Genomic DNA, 17,573 nt, shown 5'->3' with positions numbered 1-17,573 from the left:
AGTCTTAAAGCGGCTAAGTTTGGAGACACCTGTTATAAACGCTTCTAAAAGTGTATTGTCCCGAATGGGACACAGTGGACAATGTCTTACCAAAGAACTGTGTCAAATGGTGACTTCCTGTAATTTGAACATCATACTTCTGTTGATGTAGGCTAAAATTGCATTTGTTTTCTTTGCAGCAACATCACATTGCATGCTCATATTAAGCTTGCATTTAAATGCTATTAAATAATTATTTTTCACAAGTACTATTGGAATAGCTGGCCCTTCAGCTATAAAATTTAGAAATAACTTTTTCTGTAACTAGAACTAACTTGGAAAATAAATCTGTGGGTCTGATCTATCTTGCAATATTCCTTTACTTTATTTGCCTTCAGTTTTGTTCTACTAGTAGTATATGATAAAGCTCTATTTTTCATGTGCCCTCTTCTGTTTTCCAATGAAATAAATTTTATTGCCAGAAAATTTGGTTAATGTTCACAGCATATTTTCTCAAGCTTTAATTCTGGAATTGGGGCAAAAGGTGGGGGGGCAAAATCTGGTGAAACTGTAAGAATTTCTTTTTGTCATTTTCACTATCATTTTTACTGAAGACAAAAAGTAGGGAGGCACTTTGTGTTTCTACCAGTTATAGTAGAATGGATTGTATGCTCATTTAAATCTCACACAGTGTAGGCCATAAAAATCTAATAATTATTGATTAGCTCTGTGAATCCACTCTAGCACTTGATATGCTATTCCATGAATATAGCTGATTGCTGTGAAAAAATTATAACATTTTTCATTTCAAACCTAGAAGACTAGTAAGCTGCTTTACTGTCTGCCAAAACAGACCTCAAATGTTATATTTGCTTGCTTTATCAGGACAAATCGCCAGACAATCTGTGGGTTGAAGAAAGAATGCAGACTCATACAGCACGTGTTCGTGATGTGGAGCTCCTTACTGGTCTGAATTTTTATTCAGAGCTCAAACAGCCTCTTTCAGAAACTCTTCGACTGAAAATATTTCTGCCTATATTTATAAATTGACTGTACATCTAGGGCTACTCCAGAGAAATGGTTCTTAGCATCAGTGCTATTAATAATAATAAAAAAAACCAAGTATTGTACAAGTATTCATTTCCTCTCTCCTTGTTGTGTCCACATGCATATTGAATACAAGATTTAAAAAATGCTGGGAAACCCTAAATTGATTTCAAATAGAAGGCCCTTCTGGGCAGTTCTCCCACAGGGAGAAGTGCTAGAGCTTCATCCAAAACTATCCTTGAGTTTGAAATACTGCTTAAATTATAGAACCAGCCTATTTTAAATAAACTGTTCCACATTAGAAATGGATTGTTTCACATTCAAAATAATTTGCATTTGAGATGTTTTGTACACCACCAGTTCTAGAGTTGAAATCCACAGTCTGAATGATGTCCAGATTGGAGAAAAGTGATCCAGGTAAGCAAGTTACTTTCCTCTACCACACTTATCTCCTGGAGGAGGGAAAGAAACATTGGGGAATTTTCCGTAGGTAAAATATTAGGAAATGGTTAAATTCTGATACATAGACCTGGCCCTATTTTCCATTCAATTTATGATGAATCTCACTTTGCTTTCCCTGATCAAAATGAGGGCAGGTTGACAGAACTATTAGTTTTCAACTAATTAGGTGGCTGCTCCCATAGAAAATAAGAGGATTACATCTTTTTTTAAACAATGACAATTAGTCTTAAATGCTTAGCCTCCGGCTTCATTGATTTGTGCCTTCTATTTGAGCATAGAACTGATTTCAAAATTAAGTTTTAAAAAACTGTCTTATACTCATTCATTTATATATACAAAATATATTTGCTATTTCTGAAAGTGTCAAAGAATCTCTGAGCATATTAATGAAATTTATTTCACAACATCTCTCCTATTGGCACAGCCAGAACGTCATGTTATTATATTTTGTACTCACAGGAATAATGAGTTTGATAATTCACAAATCCACATTGCACAATTTCTGTTCACTCCTGCATTCAAGAGTCGCTTGATAGTGAGATGGGCAGCATATAAATTAAACAAACAAAGAAATTTGTAGTATTTTACTGAAGTATGGGAGTTCACAGTTAACAGTCTTTTCTGGTTGCTAGTACAAAACAGTCTGGTTCACTATGGCAATATTTTTATTGCTAGATCGGCAAAAACTCCAGCATCTGAATTGGATTCTTGGCTTTGTTGCCAAATAATCTTCATGCAAGGTCTGGTTGTTTTCTAATTAAACCATCTAACTGTAAAATTGAGGCTGTTATGCTTTGCATAGTAGCTCAGTTATGCTGAACTAATGAATCTGATTTGGCATAGAAGGGTTTTTTTTCCTGAATATGTCTGAATACAATTTATCTGCAAATATTTGAATATGATACAAAAAAGAACCATGCTGAACTTTTCAGTTCAGTATGTGAAGAACAATTGTCTTTACTGTACTGTCAGTAGTCAGTTTTTCTACATAGCTTCATGGAATACTATAGTTAATAAACCATGAAAGTTTAACCATAGACAATGAATGAATTTGAAACAAGCATCTCTCATTCCAATGCCAGGAAAGGATTTTCTCCAAAACTTGTAAAGATTACTAAGCAAAAAAGCTTTTATAAGACCAAAGTTCCTTATCATTTGTCTGGAAATGAGCTTGTACTTGTACTTGACGCCTCTTCACCCATCATGGGTATAGGCGACTTCCATGGAAATTTGACGCCACTGTTTTCGGTCCTGGGCTAGGGTTGTCAGGTGGTGCAGCCAGTCGCTATTATATGATTTTTGGAAATGAGCATATACATTGCACAATGTTACAGGCCAACATTTAGTTATTAAAATGGTGAAATGACATCATACTGGCTTTTCAAAGGCTGTTATTTGAACATCAAATCAAGATAACTGGATCCCTGTTTTACAATCAATGTTGTTATGTAAGGATGAAATGTAGAATGAATCCACATTGTTTTCTGCAATAAGGCCTTTCTTGGTTAATACAAACCAATCTTCCCAGTTTGACATACAACAGATGTGTTGAGTCTATGACTTTCAGAATTCCCTGCCAGCATGAATTTCAGTACTAACTTGGAGAATACTTATTTAGATAATGGATGTAGGTACTTTTTATTCTGCTTATGTTTTCTTAAAACCATGACATCTGATTCTGTTTACACTCTCTGATGATCACAGGAAAAATGTGTTTGTCACTAAATTCAACAAGTCTAGTCAAAATGAGTGCCTTTACACATGTCTGGATTTCAGCTTGGATGGAAAGTTTGCACATGACCTCCTTCTCTGGCATCAATCCCTTGTCCTTAACCTCCCAAAGTTTGTACTTCAAGGATATATGTAGGATTAGAATTAAGTAAGTTTGGGGTAAATTAATAAGGGACTTTCGCAAATAAAGTTTCTCTAGACTAGGGGACAAGGACAAAGTTTTTAAGCAAATGCGAAATTTTATTCCAGAGTCATGGGATATATTTAAAAGCCTTTTATAACTTTTCAGGGAAGCATGTCAGTAACAATCAGTCAAAATAAATAAATAATTGGGCTCAACTCTTTTCAGGTGTCAGGCTTATGGTTGTTTTTTTATATAATTTTATGTATGTACTTTCAAATCAGCTTTTGACTCCTAGCTACCTGGACTAATCTCTGCACAAGGTCATCCAGCTAGCTTTGTGCCTAAGATGGGACGTGAACTCAGTATCCTGGTTTCTAACCTTATGCCTTAATCTCTATACCAAACTGACTCCAGACCTATGTGCTTATGTGCAAGTGAATGCATGTGTGCCCATAATGAAATCTTGTGAGATATTTACCTTTTGTAAGAGTTTCAAATTCAACCAAGTTTTAGAAGCCATCTGAATTCTATCAAGTGCACTGATATGGTATATGAATTTGACTATTTAGGGTTTTTTTAAAGATTCAATAAGATAATCAGAATAACAGAGTTGCCTATTCAAAACCAACTCAAAAACTCCAAATCAAGCCTGAAATTCCTTCCATAGACCCTGAACTCTTTCTTCTTTGCCTGGAAATCCGATCATCCTGTGCTCTACAGCCTCTTGCCACTACAGGATTGATCTCATGTCAAGAGGAAGATGCATTTTTTCCCCCTTCTTTGAAATACACCTGGGACAATTACCTTATATCCTGCTCTATGTCAAAAATATATTTTCCAGTGGCTCACAATAGCAGAAATTGGTTCTCTGTTATTTGAGAAAAAAACCAAAAACACAAGACATTGCCAAGGGGTTGACCAAACTGTAAGTTGCTCCAATGCTGAATTTGCTTTTCCCTGGTGTGAAGTAGCCAATTATCATACAACTTGAGATATTTTGCAACCTGTATACAGCACAAAGAGGTGTGCTCTCCAAACTACATCACAAATTGATAACCCCAATACAAAAATTGGCTTTTATACACTTTTGGAAAACAAAGGAACATGATCATTAGCAAGCAATAGACAACACCCCTCCCAGAAGATGGGTTCATTGCTAAAATATTATAACTCTCACCCTTCTGTTCCTATGGCTGATAAGGCTGGTAATTAAGTATGCACATCTTTCTAGCTAGTTTATCTGCAGTAGGAATGGGGAAGTTAACACTGAATCATCTGCTAGTCTGCTACAAGCTCCTTGATCAGATAGCCTTCCAGGAATTTTAGGGCAAGGACATTAGAACCAAAGGGAAGATATCTAATAGTAAAATGAAGGTTTTTTTTTAAATTTCCCCAGCAAAGTGGAGGTTCTCTGGCTCAAAGAAGATATACCAGTGCTACAAAGGTCAATAATTGAAGAATCTAGCTGAAAGAATGATTTTTTGAGATATTTTCCAAGAAACATACTGTGTACTTGATAAACAGAAACTTAGACTTCAAGTGAGAGTCACCCACATCTGAAAACAGACAAAAACTTTCAAAAGATAACCTTACAAACCTAGAAGGATAAGAACTAATTTCATGACTTTTATTAGCTTCTAATGCCTTTTAAAGGCCCTATTACTCATAACCTTCCCAACCCAGTCACTGTAAAAAAATGTTTCCAATAATACAGTGGAAAAATTAATATTTCTCATGGTACTATTTCCAACTGTTTATAGCGGTTTCAATTAAAATAACTGTATCTTAGGACATCCTGGTTCTTTTGGATGGTATCTTCTGTAAAGTAACCAGACGTCCCGCTTTTGGTGGGACAGTCACGATTTGTCCCGTGTCCCGCTGCGTGTTCAAAAAATCCCGATTTAAAAAGGATGCCGTTAAAAAAAAAGTATTTATTTCTCTGAAGTGTCGTTCCCGATGTGGCCTTTAGAGGGCAGTGTTTTCCCTCCCTCCGCTCGGCTTTCTCGCAGCACCTGACGAGGGGTGAGGCTCCTCCCTCCCCTCCTTCCAAAAACGATCATATCTCCCTTCCTTTCGATCTGGTTGCTCTTCTCTGGTCTCCTTTTGGTGGGGCGGGAGCGGAAGAGTGGGAGAAGATCTGTCATTTTCCTTCGTTTAAAAAAAAGGGAGGAAAACCCAGGATTTATTGCAAATAAAGAAATCCACCCCAAATAGATCGGGAGGCGGGATGGGGGGAAGTGGGAATTAGGGGAAAGGGGAATTTTCCTCCCGTGCTTTGGATTTCATTTATTTATTTATTTTTTAAAAAGTTGCTTTTCTTGTATTTCCTTTGCTCGTTTGTTTGGTTGAGGGGGGAGATGAGTGGAGAAAAAAAAGAGAGAGAGATCTGGGAGCTTGAATCGGTGCGGCTGGAATTGGGGAGGGCAATGTCTGTGTGTATAATTTGGAAGAGGCGGGGGGGTGGAGGAGATTTCCTTCTCTCCGCTGCTCTTCTCTCATCTTCTTCTGTTGGATGGGGTTGGGAGTGGGTGGGTGGGGGCATACGATCCCCTCTTATTTTTTTAATCTATCCCTTTCCTACCTTGTGATCTCCGATCCCCCTCCCTCCCCCGCGCCCCCTCCCTAGGTTCCCCCATTCCTCCTGAGATCTCGTAATTGTAACCAAGCACTTAACAGCTGCAAAGAAAAGACTCTACTAGCAATTCTCCTTTTGTTGCTGGTAAAAATCGTACACACAGAAACACACACAGACACACACATTTTGACTGCTCTTTTTGTGCATCCAGTATGAAGTGAGCAGGAATGAAGGCTGGACACACACACACACACACTCACACACACACACAGATTAATAACCCACGTTTTGCAGCCAGACTCTTAAAAACTCATCCATCCTTCCCCCTTTTCATCCATCCATCCCTCTTCATTCTTTACATTTCTCTACACATTTCTCTATTTATCGTATTAAGTCTATCTCTTTTTAAAATTATTATTCTGCTGGTCTTTTGATTAAGCGCCGCTGAGCTGCATTGGCACGCAGATTCAGCTATTGGGTTCCACAGCCTCGGAGGGGGTGGTGAGTTGGGACTGGGTGGGTGGCTTCATTACCGCCACTGCTGATGCCCCCCCTCTTTCTCCATTGAAGCCCTTTTGCCTCTTTACCATCACCGCTGCGGATCTTTGCTTCCTTTGTTCATACTCCGGCTGCTGTGATCCTGGCTTCTTTAAACATCAAAGCCGGCTTCCTGCTGCTGTCTGCCGCTGCCACCCGCTATCATCTTGGGCTTGGCTTTTGGCGGCGTGTTCTCTGGTTGCCCTCGCCCTCTGACCGCCCCCGCCTTCATCCTCCGGGATTTTTCTGCTTATCATTCTAACTGTTGCTGCGGCCATGGAGACCTCTTGCCACGCTGATAGTTCTACATTTGAACCCGTATTATACAACCTCTATAGAAGGAGAGGACGAGGGATGAGGAGAATGTGGACAGGAAGCCTGCTTCCTCCCCAACTGGCGTCAGCCCCCTCAGCCATTTTAGACTCTCAGATTTCATGTACTTTTCTGGACTCCGCAGGGGAGAAGATCAATAGCGTGGAGCCCCCCCTCTCTCGCACTCTTACCAACTTCACCTATTTTAAAATTGCGCCAACCACCTTTGTGGGTCAAGAACTGCGCCTATCTTGCTTGTTGAGGGAACGTTGTATGAATGGGTGAGAGCGTGTTCCCACTTTTAACTTTTATATCTGATTAACCTTTTATATTATTACTCTGTATTTTAACTATTGTTGTGGGGGTGTATGAGGAGAGTGGCTGTGTGTTGTGTATGATAGGATTAGGTGGGCGACCTGACCAATGATCTCTGGCGGGCCAGGGATAGAGGACATTCCTCTATCCTGGTGCTCCTTGACCTCTCAGCGGCTTTCGATACCATTGACCATGGTATCCTTCTGCAACGGTTAGAGGAGCTGGGAGTGGGAAGCACCGTTATATGGTGGTTCTCCTCTTACCTCTCTGACAGGTCGCAGTCGTTGTTGGTTGGGCGACAGAGATCGACCCCTAGGCCCCTTAAATATGGGATGCCGCAGGGTTCGGTCTTGCCCCCCCTCCTATTTAATATCTACAAAAAACCGCTGGGTGAGATCATTCGACAGCACGGGGTTAAGTATCATCAGTATGCTGATGATACACAATTATAACTCTCTGTCCCATGCCAGCTCAGTGTAGCGGCGGACGTGATGTGCCGATGCCTGGAGGCTGTTAGGATTTGGATGGGGGTAAACAAACTCGTGTTCAATCCCGAGAAGACCGAGTGGCTATGGATGTTCCCCCCGAAGGACAGTCCAGATAGTCCATCCTTGATTCTGGGGGGCAAAAACTTACGCCCCTCAGAGAGGGCACGCAATTTGGGGGGGTCCTCCTGGATTCACAGCTGACACTGGAACACTATATGTCGGCTGTGACCAGGGGAGCCTTTGCCCAGGTTCGCCTAGTGCATCAATTGCGGCCCTACTTGGATCGGGAGGCACTCCAGACCATCACTCATGCCCTAGTCACCTCAAGGCTAGATTACTGCAACGCGCTCTACATGAGGCTACCCTTGAAAAGCGTTCGGAGACTGCAACTAGTCCAGAATGCAGCCGCGCGAGCGATATTGGGTGTACCTAGGTACACCCATGTCACACCCATCCTTCGCGAGCTGCACTGGCTACCTATTGGTCTCCGAACGCAATTCAAGGTGTTGGTTATTACCTTTAAAGCCCTGCATGGCTTAGGACCAGCATACCTGCGAGACTGCCTACTGCCACACTCCTCCCAGCGGCCGGTAAGATCCCACAGGGTGAGCATCCTTCAGATGCCGTCAGCCAGACAATGTCGGCTGGCGGCTCCTCGGAGGAGGGCTTTCTCTGTGGCTGCCCCGACTCTTTGGAATGAACTACCCCCAGAAATCCGGACCTCACCCACTCTCATGGCCTTCAGAAAAGCTGTCAAGACCTGGCTATTCCGGCAGGCCTCAGGCTGTTGACTTCATCGTTGAGGTCCAGCCCCGACTGAAATGAATGTATTTGTGTTGTTTTTTTAAGTTGTCTATTTTATTTTATTTTTCTTTTCTTTCCCCTCTCTGTAAGCCACCCGGAGTCCTCCGGGATTGGGCAGCCTATAAATAAAATTAAACTTGAAACTTGAAACTTCCTGGGCAGCCTTGACGCCCCCCCCCCCCAAAAAAAGAGGCAAGTTAGAAATTTAAATTTTTATCCAGCATGACTAAGGTGTGCTTTATCCAATTTTTTCCTCTTGAGCTTCTGTGGGCAAGGGCAGTCTACCTACCAGCATCAGGAGTCATGGGAAAGGAGCAATATAGGGGAATTTACAAACTATATTCATGTAGACTTTCTAAAGAGATTTAGCGATGATGGCATAATAAGATGTGACAAGGCTTGCATGATGCCATATAATGAACTTGGCTGCATTGAGTCATTTAAAAAAACTTACTTTTTTAAAGGGGGTGTTCTATTTAGGAACAGTCTCCCTGCTTCCCCTCTGCAAATTCTGCTTTAAAGCAGTGGTCCCCAACCAGTGGTCCATGGTGGACCACTGGTGGTCTGTGAGAAAATTTTGGTGGTCCGCAGATATTAACATCTATATCATTCTGGATTGACTTGGAGTGCCTGCCTGCTGGTAAGTGAGCTGGGTTTTTTTCTTTTATATTTTTAATGTACTTTAAAATAATATTTTATTTATTGTGCATAGGATTTTTTAAAATAGTTTTATTCTGTGTGGATTCTTTTTTTAAATTGTCTTAGACTGTATTTTAAATAGTCAGGAGTCATTGACACTGAATTTGCACTTTTAATAATCAGGAAGCACATACTGAGTTTCTTTGAAAAAAAATCCAATCATTTAAAAATCCAATAATTTGTTTCCTAGTATAATTTGATTGCTTATTAGTAACCTATGACTGTCACTAAGTGTTGTAGCTTATGATTTTTGATGAATGTATTTTTTTCTTTTATGTACTCTGAGAGCCTATGCACCAAAGACAAATTCCTTGTGTGTCCAATCACACTTGGCTAATAAACTGTTCTATTCTATTCTATTCTATTCTATTCTATTCTACTCTACTCTACTCTACTCTACTCTACTCTACTCTACTCTATTCTATTCTACTCTACTTTATTCATTTCTATTTCAATTCTAATAAGGAGTTTAGCTTCTCTCTCTTGAAAATGTAAGCTAGCATAAGGCATTATAATGCAACCTAGCCTTAGCTTTCAAACAGTTCATTTAGTGACCAAAGTTACAATGGCATTGATAAAAGTGACTGATGACCATTTTTCACACTTAGCGACCATTTTCACACTTAGCGACCGTTGCAGCTTCCTCATGGTCATGTGATCAAAATTTTGATGTTTGGCAACAGTTACAATTTATATTTGTGAATTGTAGTTATGTTGAAATAAAAAAAATATTACAATACTATTTTTGCGTTGTATGAAATTTTTTGTTGCTCCGTATAAATTTTTTAATCAAGTGCCCCCCCCCACCCCCCGGTCAAAGGTGTCCCTCTTTACCAATCTGAAAATCTGGTCACCTTAATCTTCTGTGATCTTGAAAATAAAACTTCATATTAAATTTATATTATTCCTGAATTTAAGTTACTTCCCTAGTATGTTTATTATTAAAATCAATTAAATATTGAAAGAAGAAGTAGATGCCAAGTACATTTTAACTGAGGACACTATATCAGGCATGTTCAACCTATGGCCCACAGGCAGCATGCAGCCATGGACAACTAATAATGTGACATCACAAGATTGTAAACATTATTATATGATTTATATACATTAACTATATTATATATTTTATATGCAGCCCAAGACAATCTCTCTTCACTCAATATGGGCCAGGCAAGCCAAAGAGTTGGACACCCATTCTCTATACTTTCACTTTTCACCTACACAGTATTAGTCCTGTCTCCCTTTTAATCTCATGATGCTGATTGGATTTGGTGATTGATTCATTCTAGCTCTATCTTGGTTTCAGTGACGTGCGGTGAGGTTTATGGTTGGTGAGGCACTGACACAGTGGTGGGTTTCAATTTTTTTTAGACTTGTGGACTTCAACTCCCAGAATTCCACAGCCAGGCATGCTCAGTTCCAATTTAAAGTGACAGCATTTGTTTTTCTCCTTTGCGAAATAAGTTTCCTTCTTTCTTTTTCATTTTCTTCTCCCTTCCCCTCCTTCCTCCCTCTCTCCCTCCCCCCTCTCAAACACACACACACACACATACACACAGAAGTTGAATTGAACTATCCCTCCTACCCCCTTCCCTCTCTCACTCAAACAAACTCTCTCTGAAACAAGCACACACACACACAAACACACAAAGTTGGATTGGAGGGAGTCAGGGAGACCACAGGAGGAGGCAGGAAGCCAGTCAAAGAGCTATACTGTAACACACACACTTTCTCCCAGTTCCGGAAGAATCCAGTCCAGCTTCACTGATTATAGGTTTGAAAAGACAACATGGCTCTGCCTGCAATCAAACCACACTTGGGGAGGGAGAGCACTTCCCTTCAGCCTTTGCCCAAAGCCCCGCACCAGGAGGATGAAGTTTGAATTCCTCCCCCTCCCTCCGACCCACACATACCTTTTCCAGCTGTTTCAGAGAGGATTTCAACTCGGCTCTTGCCTGCCATCATGAAAAGAAAAAAAATGTAAAAGGAAAAAGGTGAGAGCTGAGGTCAGGCTGAGCTAGTTGCTGCCTCACCGTGGATGACTCTGCTTAACTGTTTAAAAAAGCCTCTAAAAAAACTCCCTCTACAGGAGGAGGTAGGAGAACAACGTGCCTCACCTACGTCAGGAATTTTTAGACTTTTAACCCTTGCTTAACTCTGCTCGAGTGATCATAAAATGCCTAAAGTCAGACTAGATGAGGCATGTTGTGCTCCTGCCTCCTTCTGTAGAGGGCGCTTTTTAGAGGCTTTTTTAAACAGTTAAGCACTAAGCAGAGTCATCCACTGTGACTCTGGCAGCAACTAGCTCAGCCTGACCTCAACTCTTGCCTTTTTCCTTTTACATTTTTTTTCTTTTCATGATGGCAGTGGTGAGGCTCTGCCTCTCCTGCCTCCCCTGACTGCACGTCACTGCTTGGTTTATACCAAACTAGAACAAAGAAGTTTCTTTGCCTCTGAGCAGACCAGAGGTGATATTTAGCAGGTTCTGCCCAGTTCTGGAGTACCGGTAGTGGAAATTTTGAGTTGTTCAGAGAACTGGTAAATGCCACCTCTGACTGGCCCGACCCTCATCTATTCTCTGCCTCCCGAGTCCCAGCTGATCAGGAGGGAATGGAGATTTTATAGTATCCTTCCCCTGGAGTGGGGTGGGAATGGAGATTTTACATTATCCTTCTCCTTCCACACCCACCAAGCCACACCCACTAAGCCATTCCATGCCCACCAAACCATGCCCACAGAACCGGTAGTAAAAAATTTGAATCCCATCACTGGAGCAGACCCATACTTTCTGTTTGGCCCATTGCCTAGTATGGGCCTCCCAACACTTTCTGAGTTCAACAAGAAAGAATATTGTCTTTCACTCCAGGCCCATTGCAAATGCACTCTTACCTAAGATGACCAGATGTCCCACTTTTGGCGGGACAGTCATGATTTTTAATAATTTGTCCCGTGTCCCGCAGCGTGTTCAAAAAGTCCAGATTTTCCAAAAGAAAGAAAATCAATTTTAAAAAGGACGCCATTAAAAAAAAGTTTTTATTTCTCTGAAGTGTCGTTCCCGATGTGGCCTTTAGAGGGCAGTGGTTTCCCTCTCTCCACTCAGCTCGCTCACAGCACCCGATGATGGGTGAGGCTCCCTCCCCTCCTGCGCGTGCTGACGCGCAACGTTTTTCTACAGGGAGAGTGATGGCTTTCTGGTGGCGGCAGTGCAGCGAGGAGGCGGCTCAGTCCCGGGCCAAGCAGCTCAGCCGTCGGAAGTTGTGTTTTTTTTGCCCGCTTCTCTCGGGCGTCACTCCCCCTGCAGCCTCCTTTTTGTCCTTTCTCCTCCTTCCCCCCAAAAAGAGAACGAGAGGGAGAAAGAGGAGGTGGGGGGGGGATAGTGGGATCCTTGCTGCTTTCTGAGCTTGGTGCAGCAAGGATCCCACTATCCCCCCACCTCCTCTTTCTCCCTTTCTCCTTTTTGTCCTTTCTCCTCCTTCCCCCCAAAAAGAGAACAAGAGGGAGAAAGAGGAGGTGGGGGATAGTGGGATCCTTGCTGCTTTATTTTCTGGATTAATTGGTGGAAATGTGCTCTCATTCATGATCCATTCCTATGACTTTGTGTATGTCCTGGAATAAATGTACAATAGTTATTGTTTCTTTTTCCATCATATTTTTCTTACAAAAAGATGAAAAGGACTGTTGATGGAGTTACCTGGCATTTGGAAGGCAGAATTGCTCAGGTAGCCCTCGACTTATGCCTGGTAACTGAGTGACTGTTCAAAGTTATGACAGACCCCTCCTTCCCTCCCAAAAGGTACTTACGACCTGGTTCGAAGTTCTGACACCTCATGTCTCCCCTGCAGTCACTCCATAACTGACCCACATTTATAACCATTTGCAGCATCTTGTGGACATATGACTGTGACTTACATTTTTTAAAATTCTATGAACAATACTTTGAAATGTATTGTGCATAGAATTTTTAAAAATAGTTTTACTTCAATTTATTCTGTGTGAATAGTTTGAAATGTTTTACTTCAACTTATTCTGTGTGGATTTTTTTTTAATTCTCTTAGACTATTTAAAAAAAGATTCTATCCAAAATAAATTGAAATAAACCATTTTAAAAAATTATATGCACAATACATTTCAAACTATTGTGCATAGAATTTTTTAAAATGGTTTATTTCAATTTATTTTGGATAGAATCTTTTATTAAATAGTCAGGAGTCATTGACACTGAATTTGCACTTTTAATAATCAGGAAGCACATACTGAGTTTCTTTGAAAGAAAATCCAATAATTTAAAAATCCAATAATTTGTTTCCTAGTATAATTTGATTGCTTATTAGTAACCTATGACTATCACTAAGTGTTGTAGCTTATGATTCTTGATGAATGTATTCTATTTTATTTTTCTTTATGTACACTGAGAGCATATTCACCAAAGACAAATTCCTTGTTGTCCAATCACACTTGGCTAGTAAACTATTCTATTCTACTCTACTTCACTCTACTCTATTCATTTCTATTTCAATTCTAATAAGGAGTTTATCTTCTCTCTTTTTGAAAATGTAAGCTAGCATAAGGCATTATAATGCAACCTAGCCTTAGCTTTCAAACAGTTCATTTAGTGACCAAAGTTACAATGGCATTGGAAAAAGTGACTGATGACCATTTTTCACACTTAGCAACTGTTGCAGCATCCTCATGGTCACATGGTCAAAATTTTGATGTTTGGCAACAGATTCGTATTCATGATGGTTTCAGTGTCCTAGGGTCACGTAATCGCCTTTTGTGACCTTCTGACAAGCAAAGTCAAATGGGGAAACCAGATTCACTTATGTTACTAACTTATCAGCTGCAGTTATTCACTTAAGAACTGTGGCAAGAAAGGTGGCATAATGGGTTTAGTGACCAAAATTACAATGGCATTGAAAAAAGTGACTGATGACCATTTTTCACACTTAGCAACCGTTGCAGCATCCTCATGGTCACGTGATCAAATTTTGATGGTTGGCAACAGATTCGTATTTATGATGGTTTCAGTGTCCTGGAGTCATGTAATCGCCTTTTGTGATCTTTTGACAAAATATAAAATTTTTAATCAAGCCCCCTCTCCCCCCACCGGGGTCAATGGTGTCCCTCCTTACCAATCTGAAAATCTGGTCACCTTACTCTTACCCAAGTTTTCCAGCTTCAACTGAGCCTTCGTAAGTCCTTTGGAGTAAACAGTCTCCAGTATTTCAATTCATGTTAAATTCTAGCAGCAATCTCATTTCTGTTTGGCTGAAATGCCTGGCACATTTCTCCCCTTCCACAGCTAGTTCTGCCTTGGGAAGCCATTTTATCCTGCCATGCCAGATACGTTTATTTATTTATATTAAATTTATATGCCACTTTCATTATCCAAAGTGACTCTCAGAAGCCTACAGTGTCATAAAAGCATAAATTTAAAAAGACTAAAAGCATTAGGATTAACAATAATTAAATAAAGGTTAAAAGCCAACAACACAGGAAGTATGGAGGTTTTTTTGTCTCTGTCACATAGCTGGAATGTAGGTTGCTACATTCTCCCTATTTATTTTTATAATATTGCAATTGATCCATAATAGCCTGTAAACCACACAACATATTTTATCATTCTCCTGCTGGGTAGTATTATAACCAAAATGAGCTGGAGAACTGGGATAGCCTACTTTAAATGGTCATGTTTAATTTCCTCAGCTTCCTTTTATGAGTGTGCTTGTTTTCAAAGACCTTTTGTAGTGTTGAAATAGGCATGTTATTATTTGCATGAACAACAAGAGTTCACCCATCAAGCCCTCTTTTGCACAATAAATCCATAGTGCACATATACTAAAAAAAGTTTAATTAATGCTTTAAAAGTTCAATGACACATAATCTCAAAGATCCTTGGGGTTGGCATTTCTTTGTGTATTATTCTCAGTTCTGTCTTCCCTACTTAGCACTCAACAAATGTGTTGGACTACAAGTCCCATAGTCTTGAATCCCCTCATTATCTGGAGACTACTAGTCTGAGGAAGTCTGCTTGCAAATATTACACTACACATAATTATGCAGAAGAGTTCCATCCAGAAAAGATGTTTGCTTCAAAAATAAATAAACCCAAAAACAGATTTAGGGTATGTACTTAAGGTTTTCCTTTCTTTCCTCATTCCTCTTTTTTTCTAGTCAACGTTCCCCCCCGCCTGCAATTCATCCCCCTATAAAGTATAAGAATATTAAAGTTATGTTACAAATGTCAGGAACTCAATGGCAAAAGAAGCTGTTACCATGCAGCCTCCATTAAGGCATTCTTCACATGCCTTAACAAAATCCACCCTCACTTTAAGTTTCCCTTCCTTCCATTTTTCTTTCTTTGGATTTGGTGACCAAAATACTTGCAATGTTTCAACTGAGATTTCATCAATATCATCATTTGATTTCACACACACACCCAACTCCATGCTGCTAAATTTCACTGGTAGATGGCTGAAAATTGACAATTGGCAAATGAACATTGTCATGTAAACCTGAAACAAGCTTAAAAAGTTAAACCCTTTGAAACAAAAAAAAATCTGTTTTTCTTTTAAATCCAGAAATCCCTATAAAATCTCACACACGATGCTGTTGTATCCATTTTTATCATTGCACTGCCCATTAAGAAATTTCCAACCTCATGTTATTCATCATCTCCAATTGGATCTGTCTGTCTGTCTGTCTCTCTCTGATTCTGTCTCTCTCTGTGTGTATGTGTGTGTGTCTATCTCTCTGTGTCCCTGTCTCTCTGTCTATCTATCTCTCTCCCCCCTCTCTCTGTCTTTTTTTCTCTCTCTCTGTCTCTCAACATAAAGCTGTGCTCTCATCACAAGTTAGACTGATAAACATTTTTTTCAGTAACTGCTCAGTGCTACTTATAGAGAAATAAATGTATGGCGCAACAAGTTAAAAAGTATTTAAAAGATCTTACTTCCAGATAAGTAAACATGGGCAACCCCATTCCATGTCGGTAAAAACATCAAAGCCAATATCATTAAGATCAGTAAACTAGTAAACTAACAAATTATAAAATAAAATATTTTTGTTATCTTTATGTTTTAATTGCTGAACATTTTTGGATGGTATCGACTCTGATATCGACTCAAGAAGCTTTACATTCCATATATTCATCCAGGATATCCAGGTATGTCATTTTGTAACATACCAAAACTAAAACAAATCGTATTAGCTACAATCCAAATGTCTGGCACGAGAAACATCTGCAAAAGTGGACAGAATTTCAGCCATAGACAAAATTTTCTCCTTTCAGTGTTTTTAGTACCTTTCTCCAGATTGGGAAGGAAGTTAAAATAAAATGCATTTCTGAAAATAACACTCTAGGTGACTTAAAAATAGAGGAAGAGTAGAACAGGATGTTAGCTAAAAATACATTTTTAAAAAGCTATCAATTCTCTGGAAAACCGTATTTACATCTCTGCTGTAGGGAAAAGAACACTGGTAGAGAGTTTCAAAACAAAGGTATGCCAAGGTAACAAGATCATTCACTTTCAATAGCACTTCCAATTCTATGAAGGGTGACAAATACTACTATGATGCAGGGAGATTTTTTCTTGATGTGTTAAATGTGCTCCACAGACCTTCACTGGTCCATTCCATGTCATTTACTAAAGCATAGCACAACACAGCAATATGCATCTAATGTTAACATGTAAAGAATTAGACACCTTAGTGCAGGGGTGTCCAAACTTGGGAACTTTTAAGACTTATGGACTTCAACTCCCAGAATTCCCCAGCCAGGCTTTCTGGGAGTTGAAGTCCACAAGTCTTAAAAGTTCCCAAGTTTGGACACCCCTGCCTTAGTGCAATTTAATACTTTTAAATCTAAAAGTGCCTAAAACAATGTTTGTACCTATGGAAGAAACCAAATGTATTCCCATCTTCAGCCTATTGGTTATAAACAAGTAAAAGCTTGCATTTCAATGAAGATGTTTCAGACCTCAGCTGAAATAAAAATATGTCTACTTTAAGAAAAAAACAGCACCACAAAAATCAGATAAGGAAGACAAATTGAAATAGGGAAGAAAATGGTAAGTATCTACCCTAGACGAAAATGGTAAGTGTCTACCCTAGACGAGTTCAAATCACCAGGACCGGATGGAATACACCCCAGGGTTCTGAAGGAACTGGCAGATGAGATCTCAGAACCACTGAACTATATCTTTCAGAGATCCTGGAGCACCGGGGAACTACCAGAGGACTGGAAAAGAGCTGATGTGGTTCCCATCTTCAAAAAAGGAAAAAAAAATAGATCCAGGAAAATACAGACCTATCAGCCTGGCCTCAATACCAGGAAAGATTCTGGAAAAGATAATCAAGCAATGAATTAGTGAACACCTAGAAGTAAACAAAGTAATAGCCAAAAGCAAACATGGGTTTGTCAAAAACAGATCATGCCAGACTAATCTTATTGCATTCTTTGCAAAGTGACAAAATTAGTGAACCAGAGGAATACCGTTGA

General features: G+C 39.8%; 1 protein-coding gene across 2 annotated transcripts in view; it reads left to right on the top strand.

The window, feature by feature from the left end:
• LOC106538434 (venom phosphodiesterase) overlaps positions 1-1,115 on the top strand; it is an 83,080-nt gene extending 81,965 nt beyond the window's left edge. For both annotated transcript variants that reach the window (XM_087718479.1, XM_087718480.1), the window contains one exon: positions 865-1,115. In XM_087718479.1, coding sequence (XP_087574605.1) covers positions 865-1,029 — 165 coding nt within the window. In that variant the 3' untranslated portion in view covers positions 1,030-1,115. The remainder of the gene's footprint in view (positions 1-864) is intronic.
• Positions 1,116-17,573: the final 16,458 nt, after the last annotated feature.

Source organism: Thamnophis sirtalis, unplaced genomic scaffold (assembly GCF_051295495.1).
Source record: "Thamnophis sirtalis isolate CommonGarterSnake01/CBP01778 unplaced genomic scaffold, rThaSir2_p1.2 scaffold_6, whole genome shotgun sequence".
NCBI lineage: Eukaryota > Metazoa > Chordata > Lepidosauria > Squamata > Natricidae > Thamnophis > Thamnophis sirtalis.
This window is presented reverse-complemented; position numbering and strand designations above follow the sequence as displayed.